Here is a 15,830-nt window from a genome sequence, read left to right on the forward strand (position 1 = left end):
AGCCACATTCGTGGCAGGTCGGAGATTTAAATATAAAAGAGACCCCAAGGCAAATTTGATAGCCTTATATTGGGGAAGGCTTTGTAAGTTTATTTCCAGATCTAGAAGCCATTTATGAGAAAAGATTCAGAAATATGAAAGATTGCTAAGTATAAGAATGACAGTTTCTACATTTCATGAAATAACCATAAAGTTGAAAAAAACTGTGGAAAAATAGAAATTATATCAGCGATAAAAAGTTAATTTATTTAATATAAAAATACTTCCGGCCTGGCATGGTGGCTCACACGTGTAATTCCAGCACTTTGGGAGGCTGAGGCAGGTGGATCACCTGAGGTCAGGAGTTTGAAACCAGCCTGGCCAACATGGCGAAACCCCGTCTCTACTAAAAATACATAAATTAGCCAGGCATGGTGGTGTGTACCTGTAGTCCCAGCTACTTGGGAGGCTGAGACAGGAGAATCGCTTGAGCCTGGGAGGCAGAGGTTGCAGTGAGCTGAGATCGTGCCATTGCACTCCAGCCTGGACAACAAGAACAAAATTCTGTCTCAAAAAAAAAGAATTCCTAGCATCCAATAAGAAAAAGACCTACACCACTCAATAGAAACACAGGCATGGATAACTACAAGTCATTTAATGCAGACGGTTCCTAAACATGTGAGATGTTCAGATTTACTCAAAATAAAAGAGTTTAGCTTAGAGCAAAGCACTTCTCAGCTGTCACGCTGACACCATCTGAAAGTTGGCTGACCCTGCGGGTGAGGGCAGAGGAAGACAAACACCTCCAGGTGTTGCTGGTCGGGTGTAGCTGGCACAGCTTGGAAGGCAGCTTACATGAGTGGCCCAGTCCATGAGCCTGTGCCCTCTGTCTCCCACCTAGGACTGTAGCTCAGAAGTGCACTTGGGCTGCTGCGAAGTGACCTGTACACGCTCGTGTTTGTCATGGTGAGGATGGGATGTGCATTGGGACAGGACTGGGTAAGCACGTAGCGACACATCTGGAAGGGGGAGTAGTGGCCACTTTGGAAGGAGCGAGGCAGCTCAGTGTGTCCAGCACGACGGACGTCCCGGGCTTCTGTGTGCTGCGAGGGAGAGAAGCCAGCAGTGCAGAGCAGAGTGTGGAATGGGCTGCATTTGGGGATTCCAAGAAAAAGATGCAAATGTATCTATAACCACGTTCGTGCTTGTGAGAAAACTGGTCACAGTATTTTCCTTCTGGGAGGGAAGCCAAGTCTGGGCACCCCTTTATGCCATTGACTTCTCCTGGCAATAAATTACCTCTGCAGAAAAATATAGATGAAGCAACCCGCTGATTTTTATTATTTTATTTTTTATTTTTTTGAGACAGAGTCTCGCTCTGTCGCCTAGGCTAGAGTGCAGTGGCGCAGTCTTGGCTCACTGCAACCTCCACCTCCTGGGTTCAAGCGATTCTCCTGCCTCAGCCTCCTGATTAGCTGGGATTACAGGCGCCTGCCACCACGCCCAGCTGATTGCATTTGCAGTAGAGATGGGGTTTCACCATGTTAGCCAGGATGATCTCCATCTCCTGACCTCATGATTCACCCACCTCGGCCTCCCAAAGTGCGGGGATTACAGGCGTGAGCCACCGCGCCCGGCCAATCCACTGATCTTTAGGCCCAAAATTGTGTGGAATTTGAGACTTCTGAAGCGGCAAGAAGACACAGTATTTTTGGGCTTTTTCCTTTGATCTTTTGTCCCCTGGATAGACGTATATTAACTCATTTATTGTTGTAAAGGTCTGCTTTGCCACAAAGCTGTACCTCAAGATAGGGGCTGAAGTGTTTTGGAGTACCCACTATGTGCTGGGTGCTGTGTATTTTCTCTCTTTAATGTGGTGTTTATGTAATGTTTTCTTTTACAAAGCTGTCCTGTCCATATATACACACAGGGGTTCTTCTAGCAGTCTAAGGGGGTTATTAGGTAGAATATCTCCATGCTGTAAAGAAATTGAAGGCTAAGAGGTTTGATTATTGATTTGCCCAAGACCCCAAAGCTTAGCACCTGGGTAGCAATGCAGAGTTTACCAGCTTGCTTTCTTCAGTGAGTATTCATTGGCAGGGGTTTCTGGGTTGACTGTGCCACTCAGAGCCCTGGGCCTCAGGGTGACATGGTTGGGACCTGGCCCCACGTGTGGCATTGTGCTTGAGAAAGTTTCTCAGTATTCTGGAGTGGTAATTCCTTCACCTGTGAAATGGGGAGACTTGGTTCCTGAGGCTGCACGGAGCGGCTCAGGGAGACTAGCAGGTGGCAGGTGCTGGGCTTGGGGGGGCCACTTGAGCAGGACCAGCAGTTATGATGCCCAGTTCCATTCCAGAGCTTCACAGCGTCTTGTGCATCAGTTCATGTAGAGTTTTTCATTGAAATTATGAAATAACATGAGCACACCTCGTCTTGTGTCCCAGCCTCCTTGGATAATGTGGCAGGGGCTGCAGATGCGTGCCCCCAAGGCACCCACATTCAGAATTGATTGTACTGATTTGGTGGTCTATCTCCAGAAACCCAGCCATGGGACCCGAGGGAATGAATATTCCATTAAATCCCAGTTGTAGTGTGTTAAATTACTTCCAAAATATTTCTTTAGAGGTTCCTTTTTAATCTTTCTCTCTTTTTTTGGAACAGAGTCTTGCTCTGTCACCCAGGCTGGAGTGTCATCTTGGCTGACTGCAACCTCCGCCTCCCAGGTTCAAGCGATTCTCCTGCCTCAGCCACCTGAGTAGGTGGGATTACAGGTGTGCACCACCACGCCTGGCTAATTTTTATATTTTAAGCAGAGACGGGGTTTCACCATGTTGGCCAGGCTGGTCTCGAACTCCTGGCCTCGTGTCATCCGCCTGCCTCAGTCTCCCAAAGTGCTGGGATTGCAGGCGTGACCCACGGTGCCCAGCCGCCTCTTTAGTATATTTTTGACTATTTTTTTTCTCCTGAGGATTAAGGGATAAAATAGGAACCCAGTTTCTTATCATACAGACTAGACTAAGATGATTTTGCCCTTGTCTTAGAAAAGTGGAGGATCCTTGGTATGTTTTTTTTTCTGTTTTACTGTATTTTTATTTTTGTTTTGGAGATGGGGTCTTGCTCTGTCGCCAAGGGTGGGATTGCAGTGGCGCGATCATGGCCATTTGCAACTTCAATCTCATGGGCCCAAACAATCCTCCTGTCTTGGCCTCCCAAAGTGTTGGGATTACAGGCGTGAGCCACTGCACCCAGCTGGTTTTTTTTTTTTTTTTTTTTTTTTTTTTTTGAGACGGAGTCTCACGCTGTTGCCCAGGCTGGAGTGCAGTGGCGCGATCTCGGCTCACTGCAAGCTCCGCCTCCTGGGTTCACGCCATTCTCCTGCCTCAGCCTCCTGAGTAGCTGGGACTACAGGCACCGCCACCGGGCCCGGCTAATTTTTTGTATTTTTTTTTAGTAGAGACGGGGTTTCACTGTGGTCTCGATCTCCTGACCTTGTGATCCGCCCGCCTCGGCCTCCCAGAGTGCTGGGATTACAGGCGTGAGCCACCGCGCCCGGCGCTGGTTTGTTTTTTACTATGTAATGGAAATTGTGACATTATTTCTTCTCTAACCAGACGACAAGGTCAATAAGCCTTTTTTCCTAGCTAAGCTACTAGTGTAAGTTCAATACCTAAAATGAGTGCCCCCGCTTTGGTGAGTGGGCAGGGGCAAACTGAGGCCGAGGCACAGTGGGGCCACGGCCAGCCCATTCACCGGAGGTGGCTGGGGTACATTTGCTGTGGTGTTGCGCAGGTGGGCATTCTTGTGTCTGGGTGGTTCTGTTGCGAATGCCCCAGCCTCATTAACGTGCACATCTAATCCTTCTGCAGATGAATATTTCCCCCACTTCCCTCGCCAGTCTTTATGAGGAAGACTTCAAGCAGGACATGGCAGCCCTGAAGGTGAAGTGTGGGGCTGGTTGTTCCTACCATGAGGGTGACAGGGGTGAGCAGTGACAGCTGGTGCTGGCTGACCTGTGCTTCTGCACAACGGAAACACGGTCATGTCTCCACTTTCTTGCAGGTTCTCCCACCCACGGTGTACTTGAGGGTAACCGAAAATATTCCTCAGATAATTTCTTTCATTGAAGGAATCATTGCTCGTGGGCACGCTTATTCAACGGCAAAAGGTAGGGTTTATGTTCCTTTTTTTTTTTTTTTTTTTTCCTGAGACAGTCTCACTCTGTCACCCAGGCTGGAGTACAGTGGTGCGATCTCAGCTCACTGCAGCCTCTGCCTTCCTGGTTCCAGCGATTCTCCTGTCTCAACCTCCTGAGTAGCTGGACTACAGGTGTGCACCACCATGCCCGGCTACATTTTTTTTTTTTTTTTTTTTTGTATTTTTAGTAGAGATGAGGTTTCACCATGTTGGCCAAGCTGGTCTTGAACTCCTGACCTTGTGATCCACCCACCTTGGCCTCCCAAAGTGTTGGGATTACAAGTGTGAGCCACTGTGCCCGGCCAGTTTATGTTCTTAAAACTAAAACATTACTAGGATTTGGAGAAACTGGACATATTTATGAGTTGCAGGAACATACTGAAATTTACTGTCTGTCTTGATAGAATTCCAACAGCAGAGCTATTGTGGGGTTTTCTACGATATTGTGTCTCTTTGCAAAATGGTTGAATTAATTCTTTCTAAAAATCTTTTGCAGTCATAGGGAGAGGCGAACATCTGGACAGCTAGTCTTGGTAAGAGTCATGGAATCTAGGTGATAGGTATACAGGTGTTCAATGTGTTATTTCATCTTTGTTTAGATATTTTCCTCGCAAAAAGTTGGGGACAAACACAGTACCTCCAGAGACCTGCTCCCTTCTTGTTAAAAGTCAGCCCAGGTCGGATCACAAGGTCAGGAGATCGAGACCATGGTGAAACACCATCTCTACTAAAAATAGAAAAAATTAGCCGGGCGCAGGGGCGGGCGCCTGTAGTCCCAGCTACTCGGGAGGCTGAGGCAGGAGAATGGCGTGAACCCGGGAGGCGGAGCTTGCAGTGAGCCGAGATTGCGCCACTGCACTCCAGCCTGGGCGACAGAGCGAGACTCCGTCTCAAAAAAAAAAAAAAAAAAAAAAAAGTCAGCCCAGGTTATCCCCCTCTGTTTGGCTATCATTTTTTTCACAGGCCATTAAGAGTGAGTCGCGGGAGTCGGAGGTTGCAGTGAGCCGAGATCACGCCACTGTACTCCAGCCTGGCGACAGAGCAAGACTCCGTCCCCTCTCCCCCTGCAAAAAAAAGAAAAAAAGAGTGAGTTGCAGGGTCAGGCTTGGTGGCTGACGCCTGTAATCCCAGTACTTTAGGAGATGGAGGCAGGTGGATCACTTGAGGCTAAGAATTTGAGACCAGCCTGGGCAACATGTTAAAACCTTGTTTCTACTAAGAAGACAAAAAATCATCCGGGCCTGGTATCGCATGCCTGTGGTCCCAGCTGCTCCGGAGGCTGAGGCATGAGAATTGCTTGAACCCAGAAGGCATAGTTTGCAGTGAGCTGAGATCACATCACTGTACTCCCGCCTGGGTGACATTGTGACACTCTGTCTCAAAAAATAAAAATAAAAAAGTGAGTTGCAGGGCTGGGCATGGTGGCTGATACCTGTAATCCCAACACTTTGGGAGGCTAAGGCAGGTGGATCGCTTGAGTCCAGGAGCTCAGGACTGGCCTGGGCAACATGGAGAGACCCCTTCTCTACAAAAATAAAATATAAAAATTAGCTAAGCATGGTGGCATGCTCCTGTAGTCTCAGCTACTCAGCTACTCAGGAGGCTGAGGTGAGAGGATAGACTGAGCCCAGGAAGTTTGAGGCTGCAGTGAACCATGATTGTCCCACTGCACACCAGCCTGGGAGACAGAAAAGAAAAAAAAAAGCGTGAGTTGCAGATGTTCTGACGCATCAGTCTTGACACTTCAACATGCATCTCTGCATAAAAGGAGTTCAAATGTCATGGTCAGACCTAAGACAGTGAAGAATTTGCAGCTAGCTTCGCGTGTCCTCTCCATATTAAATGTACTCACTTGTCCCCAGGTTTCTTTTATGCTTGACACCCGCCTCCCCACACCGTCATCTAATGAAGGGCATGTGCTGCGTATGCATTTGTTGGTTGAGTCTCCTCACTTTTAACCCTCCTGATAGACTCTTTCTTTTTTCTATTTTTCTCTTTTTCATTTTTCCTGGGTAAGCACATGTAGACTCTTTTCGAGACTCTGACAGGTCAGTTTTCCTGCACAGCGGTCTGTGTTTAGATTGGCATGTTGCTCACTGCCGGTGCTTTCCTCAGATGGCGGATACTAATCTGTCTGGTGGCCCCCAGGCAAGGCTGGCGTCCTGCTGTTTTGCTGCTTCCATGATGAAGCATCTCCATAAATCTGAACTAATCCCACCCATCCCGGCCACAAACCCTGACCACGGTCTCATCTCTCCATGAAGTTCTCCTTCCACCAGCACAGCTGAAAGTGAACTTACTTTCTCAGCCTTGATATTTCTGCTGTACCATTTGGCAGCCAGTTCCGCGCTGCCATAGTTTACTGTTTAATGTATTCGTATTTTGTCCCCGTCTAGATCATAAATTCTCAGACCATAAAAATCATTTGCTTTATTGAATGACGCCTTAGACTATCCAGCCCACGGCTGAAGACACGCGGGTATTGAATGTTTGTTGCAGTGAGTCAGATAACATGAAGTACTGCCCTGGACGTTCCTGTCCTTCCTGAGTCCTCCCTGGGGGCATAAGATGAGCACCTGAGGCCCCGAGGACCCGTTCAGTGTGCTCTGCGTATGGAAGTAGCTTTTTACTTGTTCTAATGTGGTATATTTAGAGTTTGTTTCCAAGAAAAACTTTTTTTTTTTTTTTTTGAGACGGAGTCTTACTCTGTCACCTAGGCTGCAGTGCAGTGGCACAATCTTGGCTCACTGCAACCTCCGCCTCCCGGGTTCAAGCAATTCTCCTGCCTCAGCCTCCCAAGAACAACTTTTTTAAGGATTTAGGTGGTTGAATTAGATTTTGCATCAGAAAACACAGGAATTAGTTTTTTGCTTTCGTGTAACTTGGAATAAGATATGTGGGCCTGTGCTTCTATTTTAGGAATAAACTGATAAATGTTCATGAGTCTTTAGGGATTCTCGTCTTCACAGGCTTGAGGAATGAATGCTATTCGTTGTTTTATTATTGTGTTTTATTATAAACATTTAATAATAGCATAAATATAATTAATTCAAAATACACTTACATTCACTCAAACCCCAGTAATTTGGACTTTGTGACAATTCCACAAGGGCTTGGTTGTAATTTGATCTTTGAACTCTTGCTGAAAAACAATTTGTTCAGCAAACTGATAACATAAACCAAAGTGAAGGGGGAGTGTTTCCCCTGTTTAAGGGAGTGGATTCTCTCCAGTGAAGCCCTCTCAAAGCACTGTTTGTATTCTGACTTTATAGAAAGCAGCTCCCAGGGCCTGGATGTCTCCGTACTGTCCTCTGGTTCATCCCCAGCACCGAGTGCCAGCTTAGTGGTCAACCCTGAATGACCAGGGAGGACGCTGCAGAGACAGGGCAGCATTTTCTGTTGAAACATCTCCTGGCTTTGTTTGCCCAAGCCACCCTGCCCTTTCCTCCCACCAGTGACCGCTGTGCTCAGGGGGCCTGTCCTGTTCCTGTGCGCCTAGGACTGGAGGCAGGTCCTGAGTGCAGCTTGTGTTTGCCAGTTGCAAAGTTTCCTTGACCTTACCAAGACCAGTGTCTGCAGTAAGAAGGACAGTACTGATGCAAATTAGTAGCTGCATTAGTAAAGAAGAACGTGAAAGCTCAGACTGTGTAAAGGCTAAAAGTTGCACCCACACCTGGGCCCTGAGGACAGCTACATGCTGCTGTGTGGTTCGAGGGTGCTGGATGGTGACTGCAGATCTGTGGTACTGAGAGTGGCCATAGTCGCAGCCCAGGTGAGCATTGCCTCCTTCCTAGGGAGACACGTGGCCTGGAACACACAGCGGCTGCAGCCTGGCAGCTTTGGAGCATGGGTTGGTGGCGCTGGCTTCCTGACAAAGCTCCCACTCTGAGCGCCTCCTCCCCAGCTCTGCTTTCCAAGGCTTTGTGGTGGAAGTGGCAAGGGCAGCCCAGGCTTGCAGGAGGCTCTGGCGAAGGTTTCTGACCTCAGTCTGCAAAGTGGACCTTGGCGTTCAGCCTCACAGATGCTTCAGTATGCAGATGATTTTGTTTTGTTTTGTTTTGTTTTGTTTTGTTTTTTGGTAGAGATGGGGTCTCATTATGTTGCCCAGGCTGGTCTTGAACTCGTCAGCTCAAACAATCCTCCTGCCTCGGACTCCCAGAGTTTTGGGATTGGAGGCATGAGCCACCGTGCCCAGCCAGGTGCTGTTTTCAATCTGAGTAAAAAGGTAGTTTTAGAAGATGACTGGGGAAAGCAGGAGTGTCTTTGCCAGCTGGTGTGTAACATAAAGAGAGAGTGTCTTTGTTAACTGGCATGGAACACAAAGCCCAAGCTCTAAATGAAGGTCAGTGATGACACTTTCTTTTTTCTAATTAAATAATTGTCTCAGCAGTTTACAGAGAACTTACATTTGTGTTTTCACTTTCATATCTGTGTACTCATGATGTGTCCAAATCGTGCATTTATCGTATAGTATTGTTTTTAATTCTGGTTAAAAAATATATTAAGCCAGGCCGGGCGCGGTGGCTCACGCCTGTAATCCCAGCACTTTGGGAGGCCGAGGCGGGCGGATCACGAGGTCAGGAGATCGAGACCATCCTGGCTAACACGGTGAAACCCCAAAAAACTAGCTGGGCGAGGTGGCGGGCGCCTGTAGTCCCAGCTACTCGGGAGGCTGAGGCAGGAGAATGGCGTGAACCCTGGAGGCGAAGCTTGCAGTGAGCTGAGATCCAGCCACTGCACTCCAGCCTGGGCGAGAGCGAGACTCTGTCTCAAAAAAAAAAAAAAAAAAAAATTATATATATATATATATATATATTAAGCCAGGCATGGTGTCCTGCCTGTAGTTCCACCTACTGGGAAGGTTGAGGTGGGAAGACTGCCTGAGCCCAGGAGTTCAAGGCTATAGTGAGCTATGATTGTACCGCTGCACTCCAGGCTGAGCAACATAGCAAGACCCTGTCTATAAAAATATAAATACTATATATTGGGGCCAAATGCTATGTTCTGTATTTACATTCTAATTACTTGTTAGATGTTAAGCTTGTCTATATGCTGATATTTAGACTGAGAAGTGATGGATTCATAATTGCCTTTATAAACAGGCAATGTCTACTTCGATCTGAAGTCTAGAGGAGACAAGTATGGCAAACTGGTCGGCGTGGTCCCTGGTCCAGTCGGAGAGCCAGGTGGGTTGGCCGGGCTCAGCCCTGTGGGTCCCTGACCTCTGCCTCGGGTCCCAGTTCTGGGGAGATGAGATCTGGAGCGCAGATCCCTCCATTTGCTCAGACACTGGCGGTACCCAGGTGCCACCTGTGTTTTAAATTTAATTTGGTTTCTCTGGATGACTCCAGCTTGTGAGGCATAAAGTTCAAATGGCAAGTAGGGCATCGTCCACCTCCGCCACCAGTGCGCCTGGCTGCACTCCCTGGAGACAGTGCTGGTCTCCTGTTTCCTTCCCAGGATGCAAACCTCATACACGTACACATGCAACATACACATACACATACACATGCAAACCTCATACACGTCTGTCATATTTCCGCATTCTTCTGTGTTTTGCTGTTACCGTACGTTTAATTCCCATATGTGTCTTAACCATGTGTTAAACTTCCAATCTATTTGAATCTCTTCCTTGCTCTATTCTATTCCAGGGAGTTATTAGGTCAAAACCATTTTTATGGAGAAGAAATAGTAAGTGCAGTATATGGAACTAAATTTAAAATAATTTGAAAAGCGTAGTGTTTAACAGAACCAAACAAGAATAACAGGGACAAACGCCAAAGATTGTTCAAGGTGTTTCTGGTTGTAGGCACTGTCTTTCTGCCCCATAAACTGTGCTGATGAATCCTGATCATCCACAGCACTGACCCCTCCGGTTCGTTCCTTCACCCTTTGTGCTGTCCTGTCCCACTCCCTGCACGGGCCGGAACACGGAAGCTCATGTCTTCCACGTGTGAGGCGTGGCTACCAGCAGGCCATGTGGGCTGTGCTTAACACATGTGGAGAAGTTTCTGAGAGTTGTACATTCTGGCATCAGGAAGGTTTTTAAAAATTATTTATTTAATAGATTTGTTTTTTAGAGCCATTTTAGCTTCACAGCAAATTTGAGAGTAAGGTACGGAGAATTCTTCTCTACCTGCTACCCTCCACATCGTCCCCCACACTGTCAGCATCCCCCCCGCATTGACACATCAGGTTCGCCCAGAGACCGGAGTTGGCGTCAGGGTTCACTCTCAGCGCTGTGTGCTCTGGGTTTGGGTGAATGTGTAGTGACATGTTTCCACCGTTACAGCATCATACAGGATACTTGCACTGCCCTGAAAAATCCTCTGTGGTCCGTCTGCTCATCCCTCCCTCTTTCCCATCCCTGGAAATCCCTCGTCTTTCCACAGTCTCTAGTTTTGCCTTTTCTAGATTGTCGTATAGTTGGAGTCATATACTGTGCACCCTTCTCAGAACGGCTTCTCTCACTTAGGAATACACAGTAATTTTCCTCCATGTCTTTTCATGGCTGAGAGCTCGTTTCTCTTTAACACTGAGTCACATCCCAGTGTCTGAATTTACAGCAGCTTACCCACTCACCTACTGAAGGGCATCTTCACTGCTTCTGAGTTTTGGCAATTATGAATAAAGCTGCTGTAAACATCCATGTGCAGGTTTTCAGCTCATTTGGGCAAATACCAAGGAGCACAATTGCTGGGTCCTCTGGGAAGAGCCTTATTTGTGTAAGAAACTGCCCAGCTTCTTCCAGAGTGGCTGCACCATTTTGCATCCCCACCAGTGAGGAATGATTCCGTCATTCCACATCTTCACAGCCGTGCTTTTTAAAATAAATATTTTCTTATACAAAAGCAACATATTTATATAATTTATAATGGTACAAAATTAGGAAATAGAATTATACAAAACAAAGATAATAAAACCACCATTTTTACATATGGTGAAAAAAGATTTTAATGCGTTAGTGTATGTTATTTCCAAAGCAATGGTGTTTTCTTTTTAATTTTAAATTTAAATTGTTATAATAACACAATAGAAAACACTATTAAAAAATGTCCAGCTTGGTTGAGCATGGTGGCTCACACCTGTAATCCCAGCACTTTAGGAGGCCAAGGTGGGAGGATCACTTGAGGCCAGGAGTTCAAGACCAGCCTGGGCAATGTAGTGAGACCCCTTGCTGTCTCTACCAAACAAACAAAAATGCCCAGCTCAGTGAATTTGTGTTCAGTGGAGACCCTGCGGTCACCCCCTAGTGGAAGGAGACAACAATGGCAAGGGAGTGAAGGCACCTGGGTCCTCCGGGTCCCACGCCCTGGCCACCAGCCTCCCTGCCCTGCTTTGGGGGCAACTACTGCCCTAACTGACAGCGGCTACCTCCTCATCTTTCTGAGTGGGTTTAATTGCTCAAACACGTGTCCCTAAACACGACACTTAGCCTTAGCTGTTTCTTATTTGTGTCTTCTTGTTTTTAGTCCTTACGTCCCTCCCCTGGCTTTTCCTCCTTGCTGCTCATTTGCGGGAGAAACATCATGTGTCTCACGGTTCCTGCAGTGGGATTTCGCCTGCTCTGAGTTTTGGAGTGTCTGTAACATTGCCCTCTGTCCTGTGTGTTTTTTGCAAATTGGTAGTTGAATCTAGAGGCTTAATCCAGTTCTAAATTTCTGGAGAAGGCTACTTTGTAGTTGGTGTATTCCTCACTGGGAGACACCTAAGGGCTGTACCTCTCTGTGTGTGAGCAGCCCTGGCCGCTCTAGGCTTAGATCCTTCACTGCAAAAAAGAGGTTGCACGGTGGCGCGACTCCCATTCTATTATTTCTGCTTTATTTGCTGGAATGCCTTTTTTGTTTGTTTGTTTGTTTGTTTTTTGAGATGGAATCTCGCTCTGTTGCCCAGGCTGGAGTGCAGTGGCATTATCTCGGTTCGCTGCAACCTCCACCTCCCAGGTTCAAGCAATTCTCCCTGCCTCAGCCTCCAGAGTAGTTGGGATTATAGGGGCATGCCATCACACCCAGCTAATGTTTGTATTTTTAGTAGAGATGGGGTTTCGCCATGTTGGCCAGGGTGGTCTTGAACTCCTGACCTCAGGTGATCACTCCCCTTGGCCTCCCAAAGTACTGGGGTTATAGGTGTGAGCCACCGCGCCTGGCCCATTTGCTGGAATACTTTTATACAGGCAGACTGTCATCTGCTTACTCAGTGGTACAGTTTGTATAAGAAAGGTAGGACCTTTTCCTTAATTGACCAGTTTTCAAAATAAGGAGTTGGCTTCCATATCTTCCTGTGGCGGTGACCAGTTCCTGTTCTTTCATTGTTAAGAGCTCGTGGGCTTCACTACACGTGCTGTTTTAATCCATTGCTGCCGTCACCTTATTGAGCCTCGGCTTGCCCCCGCTTTTGCTGATGGGAGCAACTCCCAGGTCCCTAACACTCAGCCCTGTTGTAGCTGATAGTTTTGTGGCTGTCCGATAAGATATTCGTGGCTCATCTTGAAATAAGCTGTTTTTCCTGGGAGCCCCATTTTTCTCTTTTCTTTCTTTCCTTTTCTTCCTTTCCCTTTCCCTTTCCCTTTTCCCTTTTCCCTTCCCCCTTCCCCCTTCCCCCTTCCCCCTTTCCCCTTTCCCCTTTCCCCTTTCCCTTTTCCCCTTTCCCCTTTCCTTTTCCTTTTCCTTTCCTTTCCTTTCCTTTCCTTTTTTTTTGAGACAGTGTCACTGTTGTTCAGGCTGGAGTGCAATGGCGTGATCTCGGCTCACTGCAACCCCTGCCTCCTGGGCTCAAGCGATTCTCCTGCTTCAGCCTCCAGAGTAGCTGGGATTACAGGTGCCCGCCACCATGCCCGGCTAATTTTTGTATTTTTAGTAGAGACGCGGTTTCGTCATATTGGTCTGGCTGGTCTCGAACTCCTGACCTCAGGTGATCCACCCTCCTCGGCCTCCCAAAGTCGTCCTGAGTTTCTAGGCGTGAGCCACCGCGCCCGGCTCCCGTTTTTCTTTTGATGGGAAGCGGTGTTTTGAGAACACAGCGTGGGCACCACGGATGCTCGTTGCTGCCGTCTGTCGTCGTTTCCTGGCCTCTCCCGTAGACTGAGGTGATGAACACATGTGCTCCGTAGGTCGCACTGATACTCAAATTCCGGGCCACGGGGTTTCATTAACCCCTCTGTCTGTTCACATGTGTGGTTCCCTTTTCCCCTATGGCAAATCCTGGCCTTTTTTTTTTTTTTTTTTTTTTTGACGGAGTCTCGCTCAGTCGTCCAGGCTGGGGTGCAGTGGCCGGATCTCAGCTCACTGCAAGCTCCGCCTCCCGGGTTCACGCCGTTCTCCTGCCTCAGCCTCCCGTGTAGCTGGGACTACAGGTGCCCGCCACCGCGCCCAGCTAAGTTTTGTATTTTTAGTAGAGACGGGGTTTCACCGTGTTAGTCAGGATGGTCTCGATCTCCTGACCTCATGATCCGCCCATCTCGGTCTCCCAAAGTGCTGGGATTACAGGTGTGAGCCACTGCGCCCGGCCGTAATCCTGGCCTTGAAGGACACCAGGCGTGACAGGATACCCAGTGGGCATCCACCTGCTTTAGTCCATCATGGACCAGCCGTGCCCTAGGCTTGACCACGATTATAAGGTTCCCATGCACGTGCCTCCTCCCCACCCCCACGTGTCTGTGTGTCGGAGTGCCCAGCCTCTGCCTGCGCTGCCTCCTGCAGCCCCGTCCACTCTCCCCCGTTCCTGCCGTCTCCAGGTCTGCGTTCTCCCTGTTGTTTTTGAAGCTCATTCCCCAGCACTTTCTGAAGAAAGAGCCCTTTCTTGGGAACAGTCTTCCCTGAATTTGTGCCTGTGGATGACAGTGTGCTGCCTTCCACCTCAAAGTCAGTTTGGCTGGAAATACAATCCTTGGCCACATTTTCTGTCCTTAAGTATTTTCCTTCAGCATAGGGTGTTCCTGATGCTCTCATTTTCCATGCACTGTGTAGGAATTGTTCTGTTTGCTTGGGTGCCCACAGGATGTTATCCTTACTGAAATGACTAGCCATGAAAACATAGCCCGTCCAGTCCGACCCAGAAAAAGCATCCGTGTCCACCAAAACGGTTCAACCTCTTTAAATGCATCAAAGGTGTGGACGCCTGTGTCACGCCTCCAGGGTGATGTCAGGATGTTATGCACATGGGGCATGCCTGTCCTGGGCAGATGGGACAGTGGGTTTTGGTGAGCATGCACCCCTGGCAGCCTCGCCACACGGTGACGGGCACGTCGCTCAGAGTCTCGGGTCCACCAGCCGCGTTACCTGACATGATCACACGCTTTTCACTCTGTGTGATTAGTATCTTTTTGGAAAAAAACAGCCCTGAAACTCAGTTACTGATAAACAGAGCATTTCTCGTCAGACAGAATAAGGAAAAATGGGAAAACCCCACCCAGTCCACAGTACACTCCTGAGAAATGAGCCTCTGTGGGTTCCCGGCCGCCCACCTCTCCCTGTGCGCTGGGACATCTGAGATGAAAGCGTTGCCAGTGCTCCTGTTCCTCACGTGGGTGGAACAGGAGTGAGCAAGAAGTGCAGGGCTCCTTCAAAGAGAAGCAACCCGGGGCGCGCTGCCCACCAGCAGCTGGAGGGGCTTCCGTCGGGGTGGCTGGCTGGGTTTCCCTGGTGAGGGTGACTGGCTGGGTTTCCCTGGTGAGGGTGACTGGCTGGGTTTCTGTGGTGGGGGTGACTATCCGGGCTTCTCTGGTGGGGGTGAGGTGGTGGTGACAGCCTCGGCTTCCCTGGTGGGGTGACAGTCTGGGCATCTGTGGTGGGGTGACAGTCTGGGCTTCCATGGTAGGGGTGACTGGGTTTCCCTAGTGGGGTGACTGTCGGGCTTCCATGGTAGGGGTGACAGTCTGGGCGTCTGTGGTGGGGTGACTGTCTGGGTTTCCGTGGTGGGAGTGACAGTCTGGGCATCTGTGGTGGGGTGACAGTCTGGGCTTCCATGGTAGGGGTGACAGTCTGGGCGTCTGTGGTGGGGTGACTGTCTGGGTTTCCGTGGTGGGGTGACTGTCTGGGTTTCCGTGGTGGGGTGACTGTCTGGGTTTCCGTGGTTGGGGTGACTGTCTGGGTTTCCGTGGTGGGGGTGACTGACTGGGTTTCCGTGGTTGGGGTGACTGTCTGGGTTTCCGTGGTGGGGGTGACTGACTGGGTTTCTGTAGTGGGATGATTGAGTTTCCGTGGTGGGGTGACTGGGTTTCTGTGCTGGGGGTGACTGGGCTCCTGTGGTGGGGTGACTGGGTTTCTGTGGTGGGGTAACTGTCTAGATTCCCATGGTGGGGTGACTAGGTTTCCGTGGTGGGGTAACTGGAGGTGTGGTAGGGGTGAAGATTATCCATGGTGGGGTGACTGAGCTTCCTTCCGCTGATGCACTGTTTGTCATCTGCAGCGGACTCTGACAAGCGTCATGCCAGTGACTTTGCCCTGTGGAAGGCAGCCAAACCCCAGGAGGTGTTCTGGGCCTCTCCCTGGGGACCCGGGAGGCCGGGCTGGCACATCGAGTGCTCTGCCATCGCTAGGTAAGGTGCCTGCCGCTTCGTGGGGGTTGGGGCTCACGTTTCCCTGGCGCCTGCTCAGGGCAGCAGAGGATGTGCATGGGAACAGGTGCAGCCTGGCATGTGTGCCCACAGGTGGTTTTTT

At 49.0% G+C, this 15,830-nt stretch overlaps 1 protein-coding gene and 1 long non-coding RNA gene across 13 annotated transcripts in view; both read left to right on the forward strand.

Annotated features, from left to right (window-relative positions):
• The window catches only part of LOC105485371 (cysteinyl-tRNA synthetase 2, mitochondrial), a 67,185-nt gene that overhangs the window by 18,972 nt on the left and 32,383 nt on the right, over positions 1–15,830 (forward strand). For 8 of the 12 annotated variants that reach the window (XM_071081036.1, XM_071081033.1, XM_071081042.1 and 5 more), the window contains 4 exons: positions 3,846–3,917; positions 4,039–4,144; positions 9,276–9,359; positions 15,580–15,709. In XM_071081036.1, the coding sequence (XP_070937137.1) occupies positions 3,846–3,917; positions 4,039–4,144; positions 9,276–9,359; positions 15,580–15,709 (392 nt within the window). Of the gene's footprint in view, positions 1–923; positions 946–2,640; positions 2,751–3,845; positions 3,918–4,038; positions 4,145–4,687; positions 4,707–9,275; positions 9,360–15,579; positions 15,710–15,830 lie in introns of those variants that run through there. The other 4 variants (XM_071081041.1, XM_071081040.1, XM_071081032.1 and 1 more) reach the window with 4 other exon arrangements.
• Positions 4,713–6,016, forward strand: LOC139359046 (uncharacterized). Its single transcript, XR_011614583.1, has 2 exons — positions 4,713–4,850; positions 5,100–6,016. It is a non-coding gene; the product is annotated as an uncharacterized lncRNA (long non-coding RNA).

Source organism: Macaca nemestrina, chromosome 16, assembly GCF_043159975.1.
Source record: "Macaca nemestrina isolate mMacNem1 chromosome 16, mMacNem.hap1, whole genome shotgun sequence".
Taxonomy (NCBI): domain Eukaryota; kingdom Metazoa; phylum Chordata; class Mammalia; order Primates; family Cercopithecidae; genus Macaca; species Macaca nemestrina.